The sequence below is a fragment of the Phragmites australis genome, chromosome 5 (assembly GCF_958298935.1).
Source record: "Phragmites australis chromosome 5, lpPhrAust1.1, whole genome shotgun sequence".
Taxonomy (NCBI): Eukaryota; Viridiplantae; Streptophyta; class Magnoliopsida; order Poales; family Poaceae; genus Phragmites; species Phragmites australis.
In genome coordinates this window covers 34599735-34624688 of record NC_084925.1, presented here as the reverse complement: position 1 = coordinate 34624688, position 24954 = coordinate 34599735, and the positions used below count along the sequence as shown (strand labels likewise).

Sequence of the window (24954 nt, the reverse complement as noted above, 5' to 3'; positions counted from 1 at the left end):
AATTAACCGAACCGGATCCGGGAAGAGCCGTACAGGCGTTGAAAGAACGGTGTGCCGAGCAGGAAGGAAAGGGGGGCATCGTTATATAGGCGTGGTACGCTTTCCCCGCTTCGCCATCTCCTCCTCCCGTGCGGCCTCCGCCCCCGCTTGCGCAGAAGCGCAACCTACCACTGGCCACTGCAGAGCACAGCTACTAGTAGTAGGTATACGTAACTGAGTGGAGTGGTAGAGGCGAGCGCGCGGGAGGACGCCTCCGCTGCACGCGCGGGCCTCTCTGTGCAGCCTTGCAGGAGGAAGAGGAAGGGATGGCGGCCGTGGTGGCGGCGGTGGAGGCAGGGGTGGTGGCGGTGGCGAGCGGGAGGAGCAGCAGGCTGCTGCGGAGCCTCTACTGGCGCCTGCGCGCGCTGGTTCGGCGGCTGCAGTCGGAGCGGGCCAGGCGCGGGCGCCGGTTCAGCTTCCACTACGACGCGCTCAGCTACGCGCTCAACTTCGACGACGGACGCGCCGCTTCCGCCGCCGACCTCGTCCTTGTTTCCAGCGACGTGCTTCGGTGACGGACTGATTGATTGTTATCGTGGGCACTGGGTTTCTTTGGGGGGCGGGAGGTTTGTGCAGTGGAAGATGATAGGCTGGGGTGGGCCGTCGGCGTTTCTTGTGTGCTGCGTGCTTCTTGATTTAAATAGGACCTGCGATTTCGGTTCTTGTTTGCCCGATTTCTTGCTTGTTCCCTGCATTTTCTTGCCGTTCAAGCGTGCTCGCGTTCCGATGATTACGGCATGAACGTTTTAACCTGGGCAATCGGGTAGCAAAAGTTGCCCTGTGGGTTATTCTATACCATGCGTTCTGGCAACGCCGAAAAGTGCAGACGCACAGCAAAGAGTAAGCATGTCTACAGTCACTAAATCGAACTGTTTATGCGCACTAAAATTGCAGCGTTATGTGCTCGCCTAAATGTTCTTGTTTGGTCTGGAGATTTTCGTTCGGGTGCAAGATGGAAAACGGTGGCAAGATTGCATCCTTCAGCCCCAAATTCTTTAGCCGTTAGCGGTGGAACGTGTTTGAGCCACCTAGGGTAGTTTACTATGCAGGTGCAGAATCCACAAGTCTATGCACCCACATCTGTGAGACTGCCATCGCTGTATGCCCACGCGCATAAAGGAGAACAAAATGACAGGTGCAGCTACGGCGGAGGTTGGAAGAAAGCTGTGGCAAAGTTGGTCTGAAATTAGCAAAAGCCTTTTTCACATGGGAGTAGATAGGGCGACGACTGACGAGTCATAATTCCTTGGGGCAAGGAAGGGGAAGGACAGGGCAAGGGGTTGTTAGTTGTTGCTGCCTCGAAAGTGAGGAACCTACTGTCCCATCCATCCGTTCTTTCGTCCCTAAGCCATGGTCTCTTTTGACGTAAGAAGATCAGACGAAAATGTCGCCGGACATGCATCCCGACGGCCATCGGTACTCGGTGCCCCTGCAGCTCCTATTGTGCCGTCCAATCGCTCTTCACGCAGCTGCAGAAGCCAGCTGATCCAAATGACGTGGACGATTGGAAGTAGAACCGTGCCTTTGCTATGTACTCGATTATGATCTTCTTTTTCTTGTCAGTGATAAATAAGATCACCAATTCACCGTCCCACTGCTGTTATCCAGTTTTATACGATAATACTACAAAAGAGTGGTGCGCACTACAGTGTAGAAGGAATAAGGTGCGGTCCAGCAGAAAACGTATCACGATCACGCGCGCAGGCATCGTCCAAGCTAAAAGCGACGGTGCTTGTGAAGCCATCCCGGAATAAAACACATGGACGACGTGAAGAATAACAATCGATGTGTTTTCATTGCCTTCTCGGGTGCATTGATTTATGTGCTGAATTTATTGGGTGCAAGTACAATGATTAATCACGCACGATTTTTCTGAGAATTCTCCTGAACCATGATGCATATATACAAGCAAGCATGGCCCTGGAGTACTGCAAAACCATGTATCGACGCAGCATAGTTTTCTTTTTCAGAGTCAAGGTCAACACAAGTTGGCGATCAAATTTAATCCCTCATGTTCAACAATCACCAAGAGGCCGAACGTGTGAAGAGGCCCCGTGCCATCAAATGGCCGAACAGGTGAAGAGGCCCGGGATGAAGGCCCAGATAGAAACACGTGGAGCTTTACTGGGCCGAACTGAAAATTGCCCAAAAACAAGCGAGGAAAAATGACCATTCCTATATATCGGTCAACTGACCGATTTTTTTATTTTTATATTACTTAGATCGAAAAATTGCAAAATTATATTTCTGTTTTGAAAAATCGCACATATAGACTTATGTCACCCGTTGGAATGGCGACATATTTATTTTTTATGTAAATTTCATAAAACTACACTATGATCATCAAAACTATCCTAAAATTATATGTTTTTCCTCCTATTTCACAAATCATACTTACTTTACATCACTTTATCACCAAACTACACTTCTTTTGATTTAACTATCACAAAACTATATTTTTTTCTCCTATTTTACAAAACCACATTTACTTTGCATCACTTTATCACAAAACTATATTTCTATTACTATAAATAGATCTGACAAGATTTGTCCACGTGTCATATTTATACCATTTGGGCGGCTAAATGGTGTCATGCCAACCCCCACCAACACCAATTTTTTGCATCTAGGAATTCAACTCGCGTTAGATCGGTAGCTTCCAAGAGAATGAGCTCAAAGACCATGTAAGATGTGCTAACTTGGCAAGAAATTGTGACATAGTGTAGTCGGTCACGTCAGTGAACGGTGAGAGCTGAAGTCTGCAAGTATGATGCATAGTTCTATCTCAGATCTATTCACAGTAATAGAAGTGTAGTTTTATGACAAATTGATACAAAGTAAGTGTAGTTTTGTGAAATATGATGAGAAAAATGTAGTTTTGTGATAATTAAACTAAAAAGTGTAGTTTTGTGATAAAGTGATATAAAGTAAGTGCGATTTTATAAAATAAGAGAGGAAAAAATGTAGTTTTATGATAGTTTTGATAATTGTAGTGTAATTTTACAAAATTTACTTTTTTTTTTACTTATCGCCCGTTGGAAAAGCGATATGCAACTATCGCCCTTTCAGCAGACAATGAGTCTAGATATGTTATTTTTCAAAACTGTTGTCTATTTAAAAACAGTTTAAAAATATAAAAAGAGAAATATGTTAGTTTATTTTTTGTTGCATATTGAAAAACATATTTTTCACTTGTACAAAAAATACATTAGTTTATTTTTTGCTGCATGTTTATGCCAATAATAAAAAGAGACGATTTTTTATAAAAATATCTATTCATCCCACTCTAGACGACATTATTATCCTTTCAGAGATTGAGCCTGAGACTAGACAGCTATTCGCCACCCTAGCTGAGTCATCAAGGCTAATACCGCGTCAGCGAAACGCTACCAATAAGGCAGGCTGAGTTATCGCTACGTAGGATGAAATCACCATTAAAATCAGTTAAGGAGGTAAATTGCACCTATTTAAATAGTTACAAGATGCATGATATCTATTTTTTGTTTGAGGTACAAAGAGACTCGAATAATAGTTGAGGGAGATAATATGGACTTTTTCCTTTAAAGAATGGATATGAAAAATGATGCCAGTATGTTATGGTTGCTTAATTAGGAGATCGACAAGTTTCACTGACGTAGATTTAAAAAATTATCCAAAAGAGGGGACCAGCGTATTTAAGAATGGATATGAAAATGATGCCAATATGTCATGGTTACTTAATTAGGCGATGGACAAGTTTCACTGACGTAACTCTGAAAAATTAGAAGTCACTGTTGTAAAGAAGGAGAACATATCAAATGTTGCTTACGTGCCAATGTTTGCGTCGCCTGGATTGAACTAGGTATGCTGAATCAGAAGATGAGAACAACTTCACTGACGTAAAGAGAGGGGGGAAATGCAAACCCTCAAAGGCCAGTTTGGTTTTGAGATTCTCACCCAGAAGTTGCTTTGTTGTAAAAGGTCCCTTATAAATTCGATCTGATCTGATCTTCACCCCGGTAAAAAGTCATTATATTTAATTAACTCTACCATACCCGAGTAGTAAGGAACCAAGTAAGAACGATAGCTTGTCTAACTTGAGCCTTAAGTCACTTCTTCAGAGATAGGCTTGACGGACAAAGCAACCAAGCGAGTTGAGCTCGAGTGGAAATGCGACTTAACCAGCTCTACGCGGAACTAAGCCCGGCTAGGCTACCATGTCGAGCTCTACATCCACATCCACAGAAATGGGCTAGAGAAGCAAAATACGTGTGCACAGTAATATAGTTCATATTGGACCAAATTTGTGGGTGAACTTTTGCAACAAAACAACTTATGACAAAATTTTAAAACTAGACTGACTTTTGAAGGGGTTTGCATTTTTCCATAAAGAGAGAAGGGTAGAAAATGGCCAAAGGGCAGACAAAAATATGGAGATGCGGGGGATCGAACCCCGTGCCTCTCGCATGCAAAGCGAGCGCTCTACCATTTGAGCTACATCCCCATTTGAAAATAATTAATTTTGTTATATTTTATTGTTATTTCAGCAGCCAGGGCATTCTACCGCTATTTAGTACGGTTCGACCAATAGATCCGGAGGTGATGATTGTGATTATCTCGAGTTGAGAAACTTTTACTCCCTCTCGTCATAAAAATATTTATTGCATTTTATTTTTTACGTTTATTGATGTGTAACTTTAATTATTATTTTTTATTAGAATATTTAATAAAATATAATATTATAAAATTAATTTTCAAGATAAATTTATGTGTGTGATTTTTATGTTTTCAAACTAAATATTTTGGATGCTATTGATGGCCAAAGTTTTAAAATTATGACCAAATTTAATCAAAGCGATAAGTATTTATGACCGGAGAAATTAACAAACATATATTATATTACAAACATATATTAAATTGTTATCTTTGTTCCACAGATTAATCCTTAATTATTTTTGGAGTTCAGCCGTCCTTCGGTGCTTTCTTAGGGCATGTACAAAAGGGCGACAACAGCTGTCTATAAGGTTTGCCATGTAAGATTTTTTATGACGTGGAGAAATGTTAATGAAGAGAGATGAATATCGTCTCTTGAGCAAAAGACCGTCAGTAGTACTCAAAACAAAACAAGATGTCTCTTGTGTTGTATTTATTACAAAGAAGAACTAAAAGATAATATGTTCTAGAATTCATCTTTCAAGCTGTTTATAGATGACACAGATCATATTATAGACAGTATCTGTCTCAGCTACTGTATATAGTTTCAGATCATGCAACATAAAATCGGCGTAGAACAGCAAGCCCTTCAGTGAAGGCCCGCGGGTCAGCTAGCTCAAACAAGGCAAGCGGCAAACACATACTAAGGGTCTGTTTGTTTCAGCTAGAGATTCTGAAAAACAGCTTATAAAAGTTGGATTGTGAAAAGATTTTAGACTGTAGATTTTAAAAAAATTTAATGGACAGTTTAGTAAAATAGACTTTCACAATCTATCAAAAGCTGAGGAAAACCAGCTTCTCAGATTCTCACAATCCAACCAGCAGATTTTAAAAAACTATAACCAAAAACTACATGTTTGTTTCAGCTTCAGATTATAAAAGCTAAAAATCAGAAATCAGAGCTGAAACAAACAGGACCTAAACGCCCACAGCCTACAAAACGCGGACCGTGTCAGCCGGCCAGCGGTCAGGCGGTGGGAGTTGGGGGAACAGCGGACGGGCTGGGCAACAATGACCAGCCTAGGCGGGGAGCGATGAGCCCACGAAGCGTGCAGCCCGCAGCCTATCCACGCGCCACAATCGTATGGGCTGCAGAAAAAGAAAAAAAAAACTGCCGTTCAGAAAGGGAGAAGAAAAATCTGTTGGTCCTGCTTGCCTTTACTTTTTTAACACCAGTATAGATACAGGTACATATTTATATCATCACATATACATACGTATATAACGTATATTGAGATCGAAGATGTGAAATTTTAAGATTAACGAGATTAACAAAGTCAATATAAACTCTTCATTATCGACTGATATATCATTTATTATTAAAAAAAATCACTTAATAAAACACATAAAAAACAAAAATAAAATTTGATCATGATAGATAAAGAATACAAACAACTCTACTAACTATACAATAAAGAATAAAATTTGATCACATGAACGACAAACTAGTGTGTACACGTGTAGAAGTACCTACTAGGCTTGTTCACACGAACAACCAACTAGTGCTCGCCAAGGTTTAGGTTACCAACCGGAGCTCGGTTATCGAGCTCTGGCGGTAACCGAAAAATCGCAATTATCGCGGTAGTCGCTCGAATTTTTAAAAAAAAATTGGAAAAAATTTATTTGAATAAATTTGAAATTTGAGGAAAAATGGTGATTTTATCCGTTCGGTAACCGGTTGAATTGGACCGGTTACTGAGCGATTTTTGCGATTTATCGAGCGATTTTTTTTGAATTTTTCGTATTATCGGTAACCGCTCGGTTTTCTCAATTTATCGAGTGGTTTTCTCGATTTTTTAGTAAAGTTCAACAAAAAAACCTAAAAATTATATCAATCTTGTAAAATTAATAACTAATTTATCTGAGTTTCAAATCAAGTGAAATAAATTTTGTTGGTTTCCTTGTAACATAATCTACATGATAAAAGTATTTATACTCATAAAAAAGTTCAAATTTTTCTGTGAGAAAATGTATTTTTAAAACCAAGTTAAATGCATACTTTACTCTTTGCTAATCCAAAAATCAAGAAACTAATTTTGTTATTCTTCTTACATGATCCTATGTCTTTTAAAAATACATGAACTCATGAATTAGTTATTGTAACATGCAGGATTGTGTAAATGTGTTGTGACTAGATTAATTCATAACTGACCCATCACACCTCAAAAATTAGTCAAACTACTTTTATTAGTTTATTTATACTATGATTTACATAGAAAAAATAATAGTAGACATGAAAAGGTTAATTACAGTGTTGTTTCTTAACATATTCACTTTATGCTTGTGAACTTTGTAAAAATCATAGAGAAATTAATAAAACTCTAAATAAAGTGAAATCAATTTTAAAGATCCTCTTAAGATACGTTCTACACAAGAAAAATATGTGTTTATATGTTAAATTTTTTCTTAACATGGGTAAATAACTGAGTCGCACGCTTCAACTTTTTTCATTTTTTTCAAACTTACTCCCTATAGAATATGATGCAAACAACATTATTTTTGAAATATTTTTTTCACAGAATGTCTTAGAATTGTTTCTAGTTTTTTAAAGATTTTTTTTTTATTTTTTTGATTTTTTCGAATTTTTTGAATTCAAATTCAGTTACCGTTTGGTTTTTGAAATCAAGCCGGACCGAGATAGCCGGTTATCGTGGTTTTTGCTCAATTACCGTCGAATATTTGAACCCTGGTGCTGGCTGCACTCCATTTTCGAACAGCAAAAGCCGCAGGGAGTTCCAAGTGTCACAGCCACATGACCCGGAATTGCCGGCCAAAGCAACGCCGGAATAAAACTAACTCTCTGTTTGTTTGGGTTTTTGGTAACTTCTATTTCTCAAAAATTAAAAGCTAAAATAAAAAATATGTTTTTGTTGACTTTTGAATGAGGTTTTTGAGAAGCAAAAGTAATCTTTTCTATAAGAAACTAGAAACAAGTCTAGATGTAAGAAACAGACTTATTCAAAAGCTCAAACAAACAAGACTCAACTTAGAAGCCTAAACAAAACAAACTTAAATAATGGTCTGCTATTAGTTTGTAGGAGTCCAAATAAAGAAAACTTAAATGGGGCTTTTCAGACAAACTGATTGTTGCCTGATTTGCTCCCATTCCTAACCACCTCGCATGGAGCTAGTGCAGTAGGTGCAATTTCGTTATACAATCTCACCCGACACCTTGGCAGACACATTCCATATGTTCTGTAATGTTGTCTAAGTACTGTTGGTATGCTCCAAAGTGTGAGGACAGAATAGATCATTAATTTCTCGGTTGCAGTTTGGCTGCTGCAGTTATCCTATTAGCAAGCTGTTTAGTATTCCGAAATCTCATTTAACTGTTAAAAAGTTATACTATCTATACGAAATCAGGCTCCACAAATCAATGACAGCTAAGTCCGATCAACTGTTACTCGGTCTGATTCAAAATACATGATGTTTAGGACATATGACACTTTGACATAACATTTTAAATAAAACATAACATTTTAAATAAAAACAATTAAATATTATGAAAATACTTTTTATAAAAAATCTATTAATATTTATCTTACATTGTCAATCTAAGTAATTTTTATATAGTGATGACCAAAATGACATGCATTTTGAATCGGAGCGAGTACAAGCCAACCACAACTTTCGAAACGCCCCTTGAACTACTGCTACGCTGTTTCGCAGCTCCTAGTACATGGGTAGTCCGTCTTGATCTGACGCTGCGGAGCTCCAAACATCTGGTCTAAGAAAGTACGTACTGCCAAATACGATCTGATAAGTCGCTGCCAAGATGCGTCCATGTCCACACCTGCAAGCTCCCAGCCCCTCGTCCTCATACGCCTGGTTCCCAGAGCTCAACACACTGAAAAGCTAGCCAAGGATGCAGGAACTGCCGGTCCCAACCTCCACATATATACAGCACAGCTCCTTGCTTACCAGCACCGAACGATCTAGATAGACACTTCAACGACTGCCACGGTGTGCGTCGCACGTGAACGAGGCAAGAACAAAGGCGCGCGCGCGCACACACATACACTTGACAAAGCCAGCAGTAGTTCACTTCACAGCCGAATCAGCAGTGACACCGAACAGCAAAAGCAAATTGAACCCGGGAACCTCACCACGCCCTGTCGACAACGCACAAGCCTTTTCTGCGTAGGATCGTTGCTAATCGGCAGCAGCGAGCAAGCGACCATGCTTTGCTTTCGACTGGACCGCACAACCCCAACGGAAAAAGCTTGTGTTTCCGAGCATTACATTACGCGCAGAACCCATCCTTATCTGCCGCGCCGAGCGCCGAGGGTGGAGCCCCCGCGCACGCACGCATGATTTACTATGATTTCCCCCTGTAATATACGATCGTATCCGCTGCTTTCCGCCGTGTTTTGAGCCCCTTTACAAACAGGCACGGCCCCCTTTTGCCGTCAGACTGCAACCGCGGGGTCTCAGTGGGGGTCAAATTCGAAAGCTGCTCTGCTCGGCCCTGCCTTTTCGAGATCTGCGCAAACATTTTTGGATCAGGGGAAAGGGAGGCAGGGCTGAGCTATCGACTTTGCTTTCTTTGGATCGCTTGCGCTTGCACCTCCTGATTAAGGAAAGAACAGTGGGGAAGGATGGCCAGCGTCCCTAGGGGATCCCCATGGGTCGTGGTGTCTCCTAGATTGCTCCCACTAGTCGATTGGTCGCCGATGATAAGCTATCCACTTTTATCTTGACTTTATTCATAATTCATAAGCCATATAACGAGTATAACGATCGCATGCTAAAATATGCTGAGCAAAGTCCTTGATTAAAGCTGAAACTCATATGTGTTAACAGTTAGTTGAGTACAATCTCACTGAGTCGATCTGAGTTTGAGATTTGATATCATTTTAATAAAATCGTAGAAACATCCTCTCCTCGATGCTCATTTAAAATGATTGCTGAGTCCTTGATTGGAGCTGAAACCACCGGTTCTGAATGAAGCCTTTATCAAACCAATGGTGGGGGTTGAAGACCTTGGTATCTACCAAATGCAACTAGAACTCAAGCTACATTAAAAAATTCTTCTAGATTATTTTTTTCCGAGAACGTAACGGATTAGTCTTCTAGATTCATTGACTCTGCATTTGGTATTTGACCAGCATGTCTGAACCCGGAAGCGTCAAGCTGATGGTAACTTCAGTTTTCCTACCATGGATGTATGCCGTACCTTTCATGCTCCGGTTACCACTTTTACCCCCTTTGCGAGATTCCTTCTACATTTGATGGAGCAACTAGCGACGGGGGTGTTGTGCAAGTTTTCGCTTAGATTCCTCAGTTCCTTTCCCATTTCATTCCGCAAGATGGTAGTGCAACAGAGAAAAGTCGCGCTTGTGGTCGTTGACCCGTCCAAGCTGCAACGGCCAAGTGTTCTACTACATTCTTCCTACGCAACGCGCAATAATATTGCAAGTACTACTAAGCAACACATAGAATCAGAGACAGTTAGTCTACGACATTAGATTATTCAAACGTCGCGCCCCACAGAACAAAAAAAGGGTCGTGCTATAATTCTGATGCCTGAAAACGGCGGCTATCTCATGAGACCATTTTCAACCGTCCGAATGAAAATGGACCCCATCGGCTCATATCTCCTGCAACTGACGGTCTTTTCCTTCCTCTCGTGCTTCGCCTCACCTTGCCTTTTCCGTGCTCCCCTGCCCCGACCTCCTCCATCTTCAACAGCTTGCCTGCCTTCGGATCCGTTGACACCGTCTCTCCCTCGCTAACCAATTAATTTTCGAACTCCTCTACTACCAACTTCGCTCACCACCTGCCTGTCGTCTGTGGCTCCAGTGACGCCACCACCACCTCACTGTGCCGCATTCCATCGCTGGTCAAATTATCACCCTAGCCTCCCTCTAATTCCCAGAGTCGCCGATAAACCTAAACTATAACATTTTTCCTGAAATCACGCTTGTGATTTTATGTGCTGAAGATTAGGAAGTGTGAAAAATATTACTCAAATGTTCTAAACTCCAAATGAGCATTTCATTCAGAGCCCGCATATTAACATATTGTGAAATGCTCAAACTTAAAATATCTCGTACACGCAAGTGCAGGGTCCAACACCAAACTTTACACAACAGCGAAAATAAGAAGAAGAAAAAAAAGAAGAAATGCCACTTGTAAAAAGAAAAACAAGAGAAAGGGAAAATAAAGTAGTAGCGAAAGGAAAGCAACAAGCAAGCTGTATAATTGGTTGGGTGCACCAAGCCACCGAGCCCAGCGAGCGCAACGCTATCGACAGAAAACCACGGCGTGCGGCTGACTCGGCGCGTCGTCGGACAAGACGTGGACTAGTGCCTCGGGCCTCCGTGGCCGGCCATGAAGCAACGGAGCCGGGGGAGGAGAGGGCCGGGCGGGAACTCGTGACGTTGTCTCCATAGCAAGCAAGTGGTCCCGTTCCGAAAGAATGGGTACACATTGGTTATGTGTATCCTTCCTATATTTCATACATTAATTTTAAAGTAAATTAAAGAAAAACGGTGAAAAAGATATATTTGTAAATGTCCGTATCCGTGCAGTAATATTTCAATAGGATAAGGTGGCTTTACGGTTTTATCAGTCATACTTTTTTATTTTTTTATGATATATAAATATTCTGGATTTTTATATATTTATTCGGATAGTATGGTCACACTTTTTGATTTTTATGTATTTTTCCGATGAGATGATCATATGTTTCTGATTATTATGTACTATATATAAACTAGCGTATCAACTCGTGCGACTGTACAGGTTAGAAATTTAGCTTATGGTTGAATTGTAGATATTTATATTAATAATGGTTGTATGCTAAGATACATCAACTATTTATATTTAAATATTAGAATGTAAAATATAAATATAATTTTTTTTCATAATATTGGAATCATGTTTATTATTTGTGAATAGATCTAGTTTATAATTTTCATTTTTTATTTGTTTCTTGATTTTTTGAAATAATGATTATTTTTAATGTCGTTACCATATCTCATATTAGTTTTTTAAAATACATCATAAATTCTTTGATATTATTTTTGTGTGATAATCCGTAATATGTTTGCCCTGTGTTGTTTTAATTTTGTAGTGTTTGATTATAATTGATTTGAAAAAGTGCGTTGATTACTAACGTAACTAAGTTGGAGTTTGCTAACGTAATCTTGTTGGACAAATGATATCTACAGCAAAAAAAAAAAGTAAAGGTAAGGTAAAAAGTAGTCTTGGAGCTGGACTCTATGATTTGTTTTTTAATCTTCTATGTTGTTTCGTCTGGTTATTGATCTATGGTTATAGTTAGTCAATTAATTAATTTGATGGTTGGATGTTTTGCTTTTTTATAGGAATTTTTAGGATTTTTTTAGATTAACGTGGGAAAAAAAGCCTCTAGTTAGTAAATATAAAATGCTTTGATTTTTTATACGTTTGTTTTGGTGGAATAATTTTTTTTATCATTTTACAGTTTTTATAAATCTTAAAATGTTTTTGTAAATCTCAAAATATATAAACGACACAGATAACCTATATGTACACACTATAAGCGAAGTTGCATTTTCCCTCGCCCCGGTTGTGCCGACTGCCGAGTAGGAAGGCCCCACCGCCTCGTCAAGGTGTCACCATCCCCGTGCTCTCTTTACAGCGACAATCCCTGGAGAGCCCAGGTTTCGATTCGATGCGGATCTAGCAGGGGCCAATCTAGCGACCGGTTTGATAAAAGGGGTGCTTGAATTGGGGTTCCTGCTCTCCTATGATTAGCATAGATCCGGTTAATTTGACTTCGGTGTAGGTGTGTTTTTTTGGCATTCTTCAAGAACATGTTTGCAAGTATTTTTAGACAAAACGAACCAACACTAGAGCTGCATGTTATATTAATAGAAGAGAAAAGGTCTGAGGGACCAGAGTACAAAATATAAAGCATAAAAAACGCTAGAACGCAAGTATTTTTAGACGGGGATGTCTATTCCAGGGGCGCACATTATTTACTCAACTAAGAGGCTGTTCAACACCAAAGCCAAATTGTCTAATATGTAAATAGAATTGTTGAGGTTGGGGACAATTTTGTCTAGTATGTACATAGATTTTTGTCTGGCTAAGTCCATTTTAATTTTAGTCAAAAGGATCTAACCATATTATTTTTAGTATAAAATGGAATTGGCCAGACAAAATTAAACACATAGAGAGGATGAAATCAACAAACTCAAGACTGTAGAAAATCCAAATATTGGGACTCGTAGGGCAATCTTGACTTTATATAATTATGTTTCTAGTTAATTACTTACAACTTTGTTAACAGTCAACTGCACAACTAAAAAACATAACAATTTACAATCGAAATGCTTACCCAAATCCCACTTAATGAAAAGTTATACTCGATTGCTTTGCTTCGTAGGATCGAAGTGCTTTTGATGAGAAACCAAGTAGAAAAGACAATTATATGACCGACGTAACTCTAGCAACTTGTCTTCGTACAATGCACACAACGCAACGTCGAGTCATTACTCGAGCCATTTCTACGCTTCTCACGGTAAGAATCTCTCGGTCGGTGCCTTTTCAAAATTGGATACTGCCGATTTGCAACCTCCAATTGGCTCGCCGGCAACAAATTAAGTTGCACACATGTTCAGAGACCCGAATCCAACCATTTGGTGCCATCTCATGAACTCTGCCAGACTCCGAACCAAATGCATCTCGCATCCGGATGTATCGACGAGCATAAATTCCATATGCACTTACTCTAAACGAGCTCGACAAATACGTGAATTTCAGAAAAGCGGCATGAATACAAAACAGCACTAGTACAAAAGCTACGGGGCCCCGTGCTCGCGCAAATTAGGTAGCCACCACCAAGCTTTACTAACGCGAGCTTTTTATCTTGATGGGGAGATGAGGACTGTTCCATCTATTCCCAATTCCAAAGTGCTGAACTAGATGGCCACCGAGGCGTTTGGGTCTTTCTGGGGAGGAAAAGATAGGCACCAACCCTATAAAGAGAAGCTTTCCTCTTCTCGTTTGGGCCTGAGCTACCCGCAACCACCGCACGCTAGGTACCAAAGGCAGCAACAGAACAGAGCAGTGTTACGAAGCCTTCCTTGCAAGAGTTGCTCTAATGGAAGGGTCAACGAGCCAAGAGCATGTGATTGGGATCCCGGTGAGCAGCAGGGCTTATGGTATAGAGGAGCCGGAATTCCCGGCGGAAGAGACGCCCGAACATGGCGGCTTCGTCGGTTCTTTTCAGTCCAACCACGGTCAGAAACTCGCCTGTTCTTTATCTGTTCGATTGGAGTCGACTGCAAGGTGTGGAAGAAACAAAGAAAAGCACGTGCTGATCAAGTTATTTTTCCGTTTCAGATGAGCACCGCTCGACTGCCGATCTGCCGACGAGCAAACATGGCAGCAAGGGAGACAAGATCGCTCAGGGCATCAAAGAGCATGGTAAGTAATGATCTTCTCCTACATGGAACGATCGGAAAGTTGTTGAAGGAAGCAGATGCTTTTATTCTTGGTCATGGACTCATGGCTTTGGAAAAGTAGACTGAACTTGCTTGCTCCGATGTTTTGCAGTGACTCTTGGGCCAAAACTGTCCGACACGGTCAAGGGGAAGCTGGCGTTGGGCGCGAGGATCATCCAGGCCGGCGGCGTGGAGAAGGTGTTCCGGCAGTGGTTCTCCGTGGACAAGAACGAGAAGCTGCTCAGGGCGTCGCAGTGCTACCTCTCGACGACGGCCGGCCCGATCGCCGGCATGCTCTTCGTGTCCACGGCGCGGGTCGCCTTCCGCAGCGACCGCTCCCTGGCGGTATCCACCCCGCGCGGCGACAAGGCGCGCCTGCCGTACAAGGTGACGATCCCGCTGCGGAAGGTGAAGGCGGCGCGGCCCAGCGAGAACAAGCACCGGCCGGAGCAGAAGTACATCCAGCTCGTCACCAACGACGGTTTCGAGTTCTGGTTCTTGGGGTTCGTCAGCTACAACCGGTCGCTGCAGCACCTCGAGCAGGCCGTCGCGTACGCGCAGGCGCAATGACGACGCGCACTGACGCACGAGTGGTGGAGCTGGTAGTTTCTTCGTGTGCACGCCGTGCCTCATGCTCTGTAGTTGGGATAGTTCTGTGTATGTGTAGGCTGCAACATGTCGTTGTATATTTGGGGGTCGCCTCGTGGATTAATCGGCTGGTTAGCAGCAAGTTGGTTAGAGGCGATCAATCAGGGGCATGTGATCTTTTTGGGGATTGGCGAAGAGGAAAACTCATGAGGTGGACAGAAATGGTTGGGCGCCAGTGGCAAAAGTGTCATCAATATCCATTCTTTTCTCGAGAAAAAGATGTGTTGATATGGTATTGTGTGCTATCAGAGGGCCTCTCAAAACTGTAGTTTTTCGTGACATAAATCTCTGGCTGCTGCACAGTGTGCAAGCGCGGCGATTTCATGCGTATTAGCACCTGTAACTCCATAAAATTCTGGCATAATTTGATGTACATGATGATATTCAGAGCTATTTGTAGTCACGGTATTTTTGTTGCTTTGAGGTGATGTCTGAAGAATTCCGACATTAAGCGTGTTCATTCATAACATATATAACTGTTCAAGTGCTAGCATTTCTATGCCAGTCTCTGATGATGGCACATAACTGAACGAAAGAGATTGAGTTCAATTAACTGCTTTCGTACAAAATCCATAGTGAAAGAGATTGAATTCAATCCACTGGTTCCTTACAAAATCCAGTCTTACAGTGAGGTTCCTGCATTGATGTAGTATCAAACATGTTGTCCAGCCTGGTTCGATAAAACAGAAGAATAATCATTAGGTAGGCGTAGGACAGTCTCATATCAGAGTCAGTCAGACTCAGATCCACAGAAAATCAGAAAACCACATTCCTCTGACCCACAAAATCGATTAACTTGCAAACCAAGATTTCTAATCCGTCCTCGATAAGAACCAGAGATTCTCATGCTGCAGCTTTGATCCCGTGAACCATATTTCACTAGTATCTGAAGTCTGAATAACAAATAAGTCACACAGTCTGCAATTTTTTTTTAAAAAAAACGAACAATTACACGGAGCTGAATCAGTCAAGTTCCAGCAACGCCTGAGTACGACCGATGACTCTGCCAAGCCGGCAATGTCAATTCGCACCCTCTGCATCGCTCAAGCCTTAGCACAGAAGCGCCCAATACGCACCTCGACTTTTACAGCTTCCTTTGGTTCGCACTTCTCTTTTCAGTTGTTTCCCTTCCATCTTTGGATGAACAATGTGCTTTGTCCCGCTGCTTTGGACCATCAGGTAATCCTTTTTTAGAATCTTCACACGGTTATCCGATCAGATGACCTTTAGTTGCGCCTTTATCCCTTTACCCACTTGAAGATAAAGCTACGGACCAGAACCGTTTGTCTTGGCCATGAAGGTATCGCTTACAAGAGGAGGAGCAGGATTGCCATTGGAGCAATATCACCTCACCATTTCAGTGACTTAAAGAGAAAGTCCACCTTGGATTTGCTTCAAGCCGAAAAACTCTCTTCTAATTTAGTTTCTCAAAAATAATTTGGGCAACATGCATTTGCTCCAAGCTGTTGCAAAGTTGGAGGCGCGTAACTTTCGCACCTTTCCGCTGAAAAGACAGCATTGTTGGACTGAAAATGTTGCATCCTGGATATTCCGACAAAAAAACCAATATATCCCACTACCTAGTGACACACTTCCATGGAAGATAAAGCTATGGACCAGAACAGTTTGTCTTGGCCATGAAGGTATCGCCTACAAGAGGAGGAGCAGGAGCGCCATTGGAGCAATATCACCTCACCATTTCAGAGATCAGAAAGTGACTTGAAGAGAAAATCCACCTTGCATTTGCTTCAAGCCGAAAAACTTTCTTCTAATTTACTTTCTCAAAAATAATTTGGGCAACTTGCATTTGCTCCAAGTTGTTGCAGAGTTCATAGCTTTCGCACCTTTTCGCTGAAAAGACAGCATCGTTGGACTGAAAATGTTGCATCCTGGATATTCCGACAAACCCAATAGATCCCACTACCTAGTGACACACTTCCATGGAAGCATCGACACGATCGAACGGCATAACTAAGATTTGCCGAGATCGACGCCGAAAGGATCCAACTCATCACTTCTGAGCTTTCCATATCACACGGCGCCGGCGAATGTACTTCTTAAGAGCCCGAGCTTGCTTTGCGCCCGTGTGGCCCTGTGGGACACCGGCATGGGCTCGGCACGGCGTGCTGAGTCGGTCCGGCGTGGGACGCGATGCGGACTCGGCGATTTCGTTGGCCGAAGCCAGGAGGGACGAATGGGATGGCGATCGGAGACTTCGGTCGCGAGGGAAACCGGGACAGAGACGAGAAAGGAGACCGGTCCGGACTACTATGCATTTCCCACCCTCCTCGAGTGGCCAAAACCAGATATTTTGCCCTTCTCTCCCGGATAGAGCCCGGATTAGACCTCACACGTGCTGGGGACTACGGTTCAAGACATTTCTTCTAGACAGACATGTATATAGAATATAGGTTGTAGGTTTTAATTTGCATATAGGTATGTGTGGATGAGTAGTGTGTGGTGTGGGTCTTTATATGAGTTCAACTATTATAATTTATATTTAGAAGAGAGATCTATAAAAGATCAGAGATTTCAGTGGAAAAGGAAGTTGTTTTACGCATTGGATCGTCATGTTTCCACATCATCCGTGGTCCACAGGCTGTGGGGCCTCGATGTGCATCTACTCCTCCCGCGGCTGCAGCCTAGGGGAGCATTTTTTCTTTCTTTCTTTTTTGTAAGAAAATGGGAGCGTTTCTTGTGCTATGAGTCAGATCATGTAAACATGTTTCCAACGATAAAGTTATACACTATAATTGATAGGATCTTGCATTTGAGCCATGACATCCAGATTATTGGGACCATTGTGTATCTTTATTGCTTTCTATGAGCCGGTAGATATTTCTTGTGTCCTTCTCCGTTTTCGCGCACTTACATCCTCCCTCTCTCGATATTTTTCTCTAACACACGATAATGTGAATTCGTTAATTTAAGATATGGTTGTTTTTTATTATGATTCTAGGATTCTGATTATAAAATCAGAATAAAAAAAATAGATCGATTCTACGATTTAGATTCCACAATCTAAAGGTAGATTATATCATAATCCATAATCTAGAGAAAAGTTGTTTATGAATTATGATACATATTTATCCACCATTGCCATTACAAATATAATATTTCACTTTTTTTTCTCTCCCTTCGCTCTCTCCCTGCTCTCTCCCTCTTGATGCCAATTCGAGCTCCCACCGCCCGATATCCCACTGGCTCGAGCTCCCGTAGCCTGAGCTTCCACCGACCCGAATTGCAGTTAGGCTCACCAAGGTGAGGAGGTGGCTGAACCGGCCGAAGTCGAAGGAGTGTTAGCGGTGGGGTGCTGGATTTTGGGACGACATTGGTGGGGAGTAGAGGCGAGCGGCGATAGGCTCAGTGGAGGTGGAATTAGGCATGGCTGGTGTAGCCGAGGAAGCAATGCTGCCCAAGGACGGCGGCAGGGTCGCGATGTTGCGCGGTGAAGAGCCTCTCGGCGATGCGGCCACCTCCAGATCCGCCGTCCACCACAGAAAGAGGAGCAAGGAGAAGACGAGGAGCGGAAGAGTGAAGAGTCTGAGCTGCGTCATGATGCAGTGGTGCGGCAATCTGGTGAGTGAAATCGGTAGGGGAGTTGGAGAGGAGCAGGATAAGATAGTCGTCATTGAAAGAGATGGTCGTAGCCGCGACAATCAATGGCGACAGTGGTACTAAGTGGAGAGCGAGTCTGTTGAAAAATTATAATAATCTGATGCTATTTGTTTTAGATTATATAATTTAGATTTATAATTGAGAGAATCATAATCTGGATTGTTAGAATCATAATAAAAAATAAATAGGCTCTTAGTCCCTCGCGTGGTCGACTCTCTTCCCATACGATATCGCTCTCTCCTTCATCAGTGCCGCTCATTCGCCTCTGTCTCCCACATGCCTCCATTTCCTTCTCCATCCAGACAACCTCCACATCTATCCTTGGTGGTGGCAGCTCTCCACATCGCCTCTGTTGTCTTCCTGTAGCGTCATCTCCTTCTTCACACGTCGTTATACTATTGCCTTATCCTTGTGTCGCCATGATATATCTGTCCTCCTATGCTGGGGCATTAAGCTTCCAGACTAACCTTTTCGTGTATAGGGAAAACGTAGGTCTCTCTGCATGTGGCGTCAACATCATCTCTACTTGTTTATTTGCTGAGCTGCTAGCTATCTCTAATCAAAGTTTTTATTGTAAGTGTAGCAAAAATGGCCATATTAGGCTATGTACGTGACTTTTGTGATTAATGAAAACATAGTAAATGGGATTAACATGTTTGTCAAGTATATGTTTTAGTAGATCTCATAGATGCAATACATAAAGAAACTATTGTAGCCGGGACAGAGTTTGATTGAATTGAAGAAGTCCCAATAGAAAAGCCCTTATCGGATAGTCCGGTGCAGAAGAAAGTGAACACACCAGAGCTTTATCTGCAGAAAAGAACAAAACAGATGAAGCCACCGGATAGTCCGATATTGATGAAAAAGATGCACACTAGGGTATTCTCATGGAAAGTTTATAAGTTGTGCACTGATTGGATAGTCCGGTGATGAAGGGTATAAAGCACTGGAGCAATTCTTGCAGAGGCGATTCCAAGTGCTGAAGAATGGAGATCATGTGACCGGACGGTCCGGTGCATGTATTGTGTACATCGGAGCATTTCTTGCAGAGAAGGTGTCAGGAGTTGAAGATTAAAATTTAACTCACTGGATGTTCCGGTGTGAAGAGGAAGTGCACCGAAGGCTTGCACTGGAGTGTTTGCACATAGAAGAAGTGGCACGGTTTGGCTAAAGTTAACTCACCGAAAGGTCCGGTGATGAAGTTGAAGAATCCATCGGAGTATCCAATGTTTAGGATGACTTTGAGTGAAATCCAACAGCTAGTTACTGATGGTGTACTCACCAGATTGTCCGGTGATTGTACTACTGTTGTCACCAAATAATCTAGTGTTAACAGTTTTTTTAGCTGTTGGGTTAACGCTAGTGCGTGAGTTTGAGGCTATAAATATGCCTACACTCAGTTATTTGAAGGGGTGGCTATCCAGAGAAACCTATATATACTTGAGAAGACATTCAAGCACCAAATGGCTTAAAGTGATCATCCAAGGCAATTAGCACATAGATTAGAAAGTGATTAGGTCTATTAGACCTGGAGAGAGTGTTGCTAGGTGATTACTGTCTAGAGAGTGGATTAAGGAGTGATCCAAGCTTGTATCGACAGGTACGTCGGCGCCTTGGAGTCTTAGTGACTCATCGACATCTTGAGCCTTGGTGGCTCAAGCTTGTTGACCCTTTGACTTGGTATGCAGCGGTGGTAAGATATGTGTACGAGGACGCAGAGACCTTTGCCTTGGTTGTTCAAGCTATGAAGTGATCGTGGAAGCAAATGATCAAAAGAGAGGCTAGTATTGAGATCTTGTCTTCTTGTCTTGGTGGCTCATCTGACTTGAGGTCTTTTTTTGGTGGATTGGTGGCTCAAGAGTCATTACCGGGTGCTGACTGAGAGCATATCTTTGGTGGAGCTCCAACGTGGACTAGAGGTGTTATGCATACCACCGATACCACGAGATAAAAATCTCTTATGCTGAGTTTGTCTCTCTACCTTATTTACGTTTTCGCATTTATATAAATGTAATTTACCTTGTTAGAGTAGGTAGCAATCCTCTTGAGCGATAGAGTAGACACATTATATAAACCTAGAGTACATTTAGATAGAATTTGAGATAGATTTATCTTGTAAAGTGTTTAGAGCCATTACTTTCTAAGTGTCCTTCACCCCCTTCTCTTAGGATGTCACCGATCCTCACAATTAGTATCAGAGTCTCGTGCGCTATTGAGAGGTTTAACATCCTAGAGTTGTGACATTTGAGGTTGGGATGGACACCCATAGTGCTCCACTTTTCGATGGCACAAACTTCCTCCGTTGGAAAATTCTAATATCTTGTTATTTGTAAGCCCGAGGTTTAGATGTTTGGAGGATCACTGAGGAAGGGATGAGACATCGCATCACAAACAAGGAGAGAAAATTTGATGCATTGGTGAAGAATATTATTTTACCATCTTTAAATATTGATGCATTTAATCGTGTTTATTCTCTCAACAATGTACATAATATTTAGACTAGTCTCATTGAAATACATGAAGGCACAAAGGATGTGCGCAATAAGAAATATCATATGCTTGTGACTAAGCTTAATGTCATCAAACAACTACCCTATGAAAATACTAATGATATGTACTTACGTTTAAATATTTTTGTCAATGAGATCAATGGGTTAGGTTTGAAGCAGTTTGATGATGATCAAGTGGTGAGAAGAATACTTCAAGGTCTTCTTTCAAAGTACAAGTTGATAGTCTTCATCATCTAGGACAACAATGATATCAAGAAGATGACTCCAAGTCAAGTGCTCGGCAAGATCACCGCACATGAGATAACTATGAACATGTGGGTAGAAGCTTCTTCTTCATCCGACGCCAAGAACATTGCTCTCACAAGCAAACAAGCATCATACCAACATATGAAGGCAAAAATGAGGAGGCAAGAGCAAGAGTCAAGCTCAAGCAAAAGTGATGCAGATCAAGAGAACAATGAAGATGATGAGCAAAGCACATCAAGCGATAAAGGAATATATCCCAAAGTCGTCAAGATCATCTCTCAAGTAGAGAAGAACATGAAGAAGATCAATGCCAAGATTGATCATCGAATCTCCATAAAAGACTTGGTTAAAATAATTGATCACATCAAGAAGGAGAAAAAGACCAAGAGTAAGAGGAAGACAAGAAAAAGAGTCAAAGCATTTGTAAGCATGGGAAGATAGATGAGTGAAGATGAAGATTCAAGCTCAAGTGATGAGAGCTTCGCCACCCACTCCTCTAAGAGAAGCTCTTCCTCAAGGTCGTCATCATATAAGTGTCTTATGGCTAAAAGTATGGAAAGCAATGTATGTGATGATGAATCCAATAAGGATTCCTCCTCTCAACAAGAATTTAATTTAATCAATGAGCAACAAATAGCCCTTAAGAAACAATCTAAATAACTTAAGGAATTCAATGCTCTCAGTGACATTATGATACCTTTGTTTCTAATTATAAACAATTAGTTAGTAAATTTGAATTGCTAAACAAGGAGCATAAAGAACTTCAGGCAAAACTTGAGGGCATTGAATCTCAAACTAAGGTTCCTTTGAAGCAATCTACCTCTCTATTTAATTTTAATCATAAGATAGATGTTTGCATTTCTTATAATGATTTAATTGACCTATCTAACTCATCCCTTTGCAATGAGATATGTGTTAAAAATGTTATTATAGAAACATGTGATGATCTCATTGCACAAGAAAATAATGAGCTCAAGCAAGAAGTGGAGAAGCTCAAAAAAGGCTTAACAAGATTAAAGGACAAGAATTATGTCCAGCCTCCTCAAGATAATCATGCAACTATGTGAACAAGCTTGCAAAGTTGTCCACCGTTATATACTTCAAGTGCCATCAAGAAGGCCACAAGTCTTTCCAATACAAACAAGTCAAGAAGGAGATTAAGGAGAAGAAGAAAGCAATGAACCTCTCTGACAAGACATTCAACATCTACACCAAGCCCAACTACAAGACCAAGACCAAGAGCAACCATTACAAGCTCAAGAAGAAAACGATGGTAAGGTGGTTGCACACAAGGATGAGAGGAAGGAGTGGGGATGGAATCAACCTATTTGAGTGGCTTAGGAAGTCATCATCAACATGTAGGGGGCCCAATCAATTTGGGTTCCAAAGAAGACTTGAAGCCCAAGAGTTGGTTGGGGGGAGTTGGATACTTAGCACACAAAATGAGGTGAAGATTCAAGAAAAGAAACCAAGTATATAAGTTTGGGCGCATTAATAAAGATCATAATCATAATATACCCAATATTCCTCATTCAAAGGTAAAAGAGGTAATAGTAACTAGATTCATGTTCATGTATTTTGTGTTGCATCTAGTTACTTTGCCTTGTCTAGGATTGCATATGCTTATTTCAATTTATTGCAATGTCTAGTGTAGGTTTTTCATACGATAGATTGCTTGTATTTTTCTCTAACCCATGAGCAACCTACATGGTTTATTAGTGGTAGATTCTTTTCATGGGACTAGTCTTATATTTGATATCATTTATGTGTCCTAAGTCCAATCTATAGGGTAAATTTCCATTGATATCAATGACAAGTGCATATCTCATAAGTATTCAATACTTGTATGCACGTATTTAGGGCGAGCATATCCTATAGGTTATGATTTTGATATTAACATGTGTTTCAAGTAATAACTTTTGTTGTCTCATGGAGTGATCAACAAGCCTCCAGAGGTATACAATGCTTAAATATTTTAATTGGTATCATTGTCAATTCATTTATTCATTTAAGCTACTTCTATGCATAATTTGGTTTAAACTTACATCTTGACATATTGTCTAGTTGTGTATATATCTTAATTATCATATGTATGCACACATATAGGGGGAATTTAAATCATATTATGTGAGTTTCATGAATTGTGATTAGTGTGCTTTCATTTCAATTGGTACCATATTCTGAAAATATTATCCCTACAAGTGGTATCCTTGCAATTGGTATTATTTTATTGGATCATGATTTATGAAGTTCTCTCCCATGAGCTCTAACACTTTTCATCAAATCAACATATGTTTGTAGCACTTTTTGAGATTTTTGATAAAGGGGGAGAAGTTTGAAGACCAAAGCAAGAGACATGCCTAGTGGAGAACAAACAAGATGCCAATATTGATAAAGGGGGACCCAAAAGCATGCAATAGAGAAGCTCTTGTATGGGTCGGTCAAGGAAGATAGTGGCAATAGAGAAAGAGAAAACCACAATAAAAGTAGACTAAGTGGTAAGAAAATGCATCCAAGCAATGTTATAAGGTCTTGTGCTCTCTGCAATGATATAATTTATTATTTGCCACTTGCTTTGGTTGTGTTGTCATCAATCACCAAAAAGGGGAAGATTGTAGCAAAAATAACCCTATTAGACCATGTATGTGATTTTGGTGATTAATGACAGCATAGTTAATAGGATTAACATGTTTGTCAAGTATATATTTTAGTAGGTTTCATATATGCAATACATATAGAAGCCACTGTAGTTAAGATAAAGTTTGATTGAATTGGAGAAGTTATAGTATAAAATCCCTCACCGGATAGTCCAGTGTAGAAGAAAGTGAACACACTAGAGCTTTATCTACAGAAAAGAGCAAAACAGATGAAGCCACCAGATAGTCCGGTATTGATGAAAAAAGATGCACACTGGAGTATTCTCAGGGAAAGTTCACAAGTTGTGCACTGACCGAATAGTTCACAAGATGTGCACTGACCGGATAGTTCGGTGATGAAGTGTATAAAGCACCAGAGCAATTCTTGCAGAGGAGATTCCAAGTGCTGAAGAATGGAGATCATGTGACCAGATGGTCCAATGCATGTATTGTGTACACCGAAGTATTTCTTACAGAGAAGATGTCAGGAGTTGAAGATTGAAGCTTAACTCACGAGATGTTCCGGTGTGAAGAGGATGTGCACCAGAGTCCTTCACCGGACTGTTTTACGCAGAGAAGAAGTGACGTAGTTTGGCTAAAGTTAACTCATCGAAAGGTGTGGTGATGAAGTTGAATAATCCACCTGAGTATCTGGTGTTTAGGATGACTTTGAGTGGAATCCAATGGCTAGTTTCTGATGGTGTACTCACCGGATTGTCCGGTGATTGTACTACTGTTGTCACTGAACAATCCGGTGTTAACAGCTTTTCTGAACCGTTAGGTCAATGGCTAGTGCGCGATTTTGAGGCTATAAATACCCCTCCATTTAGTCATTTGAATGGGTGGCTATCCAGATAAACCGATATATACTTGAGAAAACATCCAAGCTACCAAAGTGTTAAAAGTGATCATTTAAGGTAATTAGCACATAGATCAGCGAGTGATTAGTGCTATTAGGCCTAGAGAGAGTGTTGCTAGGTGATTGCTGCCTAGAGAGTGGATTAAAGAGTGATCCGAGCTTTATCGAGAGGTCCACCGGCGCCTTAGACCTTGGTGGTTCAAGTTTGTTGATCCTCCGACTTGGTGTGGAGCGACAACAAGATACGTGTACGGGGATGCGGAGATCCT

The 24954-nt window shown here is 41.2% G+C and overlaps 2 protein-coding genes and 1 non-coding gene across 3 annotated transcripts; 2 read left to right on the top strand and 1 right to left on the bottom strand.

The window, feature by feature from the left end:
- Positions 1-4: 4 nt before the first annotated feature.
- On the top strand, positions 5-702 carry LOC133917612 (uncharacterized). The gene has a single exon (XM_062361490.1). The coding sequence runs from the start codon at positions 306-308 to the stop codon at positions 552-554; it is 249 nt and encodes an 82-aa protein (XP_062217474.1). The 5' UTR covers positions 5-305; the 3' UTR covers positions 555-702.
- A 3747-nt stretch (positions 703-4449) lies between these two features.
- TRNAA-UGC (transfer RNA alanine (anticodon UGC)) lies at positions 4450-4522 on the bottom strand. The gene has a single exon. It is a non-coding gene; the product is annotated as a tRNA-Ala (tRNA).
- A 9065-nt stretch (positions 4523-13587) lies between these two features.
- On the top strand, positions 13588-15203 carry LOC133919387 (putative GEM-like protein 8). The gene is made up of 3 exons (XM_062363763.1): positions 13588-13964; positions 14068-14151; positions 14281-15203. The coding sequence occupies exons 1-3, from the start codon at positions 13826-13828 to the stop codon at positions 14736-14738; spliced, it is 681 nt and encodes a 226-aa protein (XP_062219747.1). The 5' UTR covers positions 13588-13825; the 3' UTR covers positions 14739-15203.
- Positions 15204-24954: the final 9751 nt, after the last annotated feature.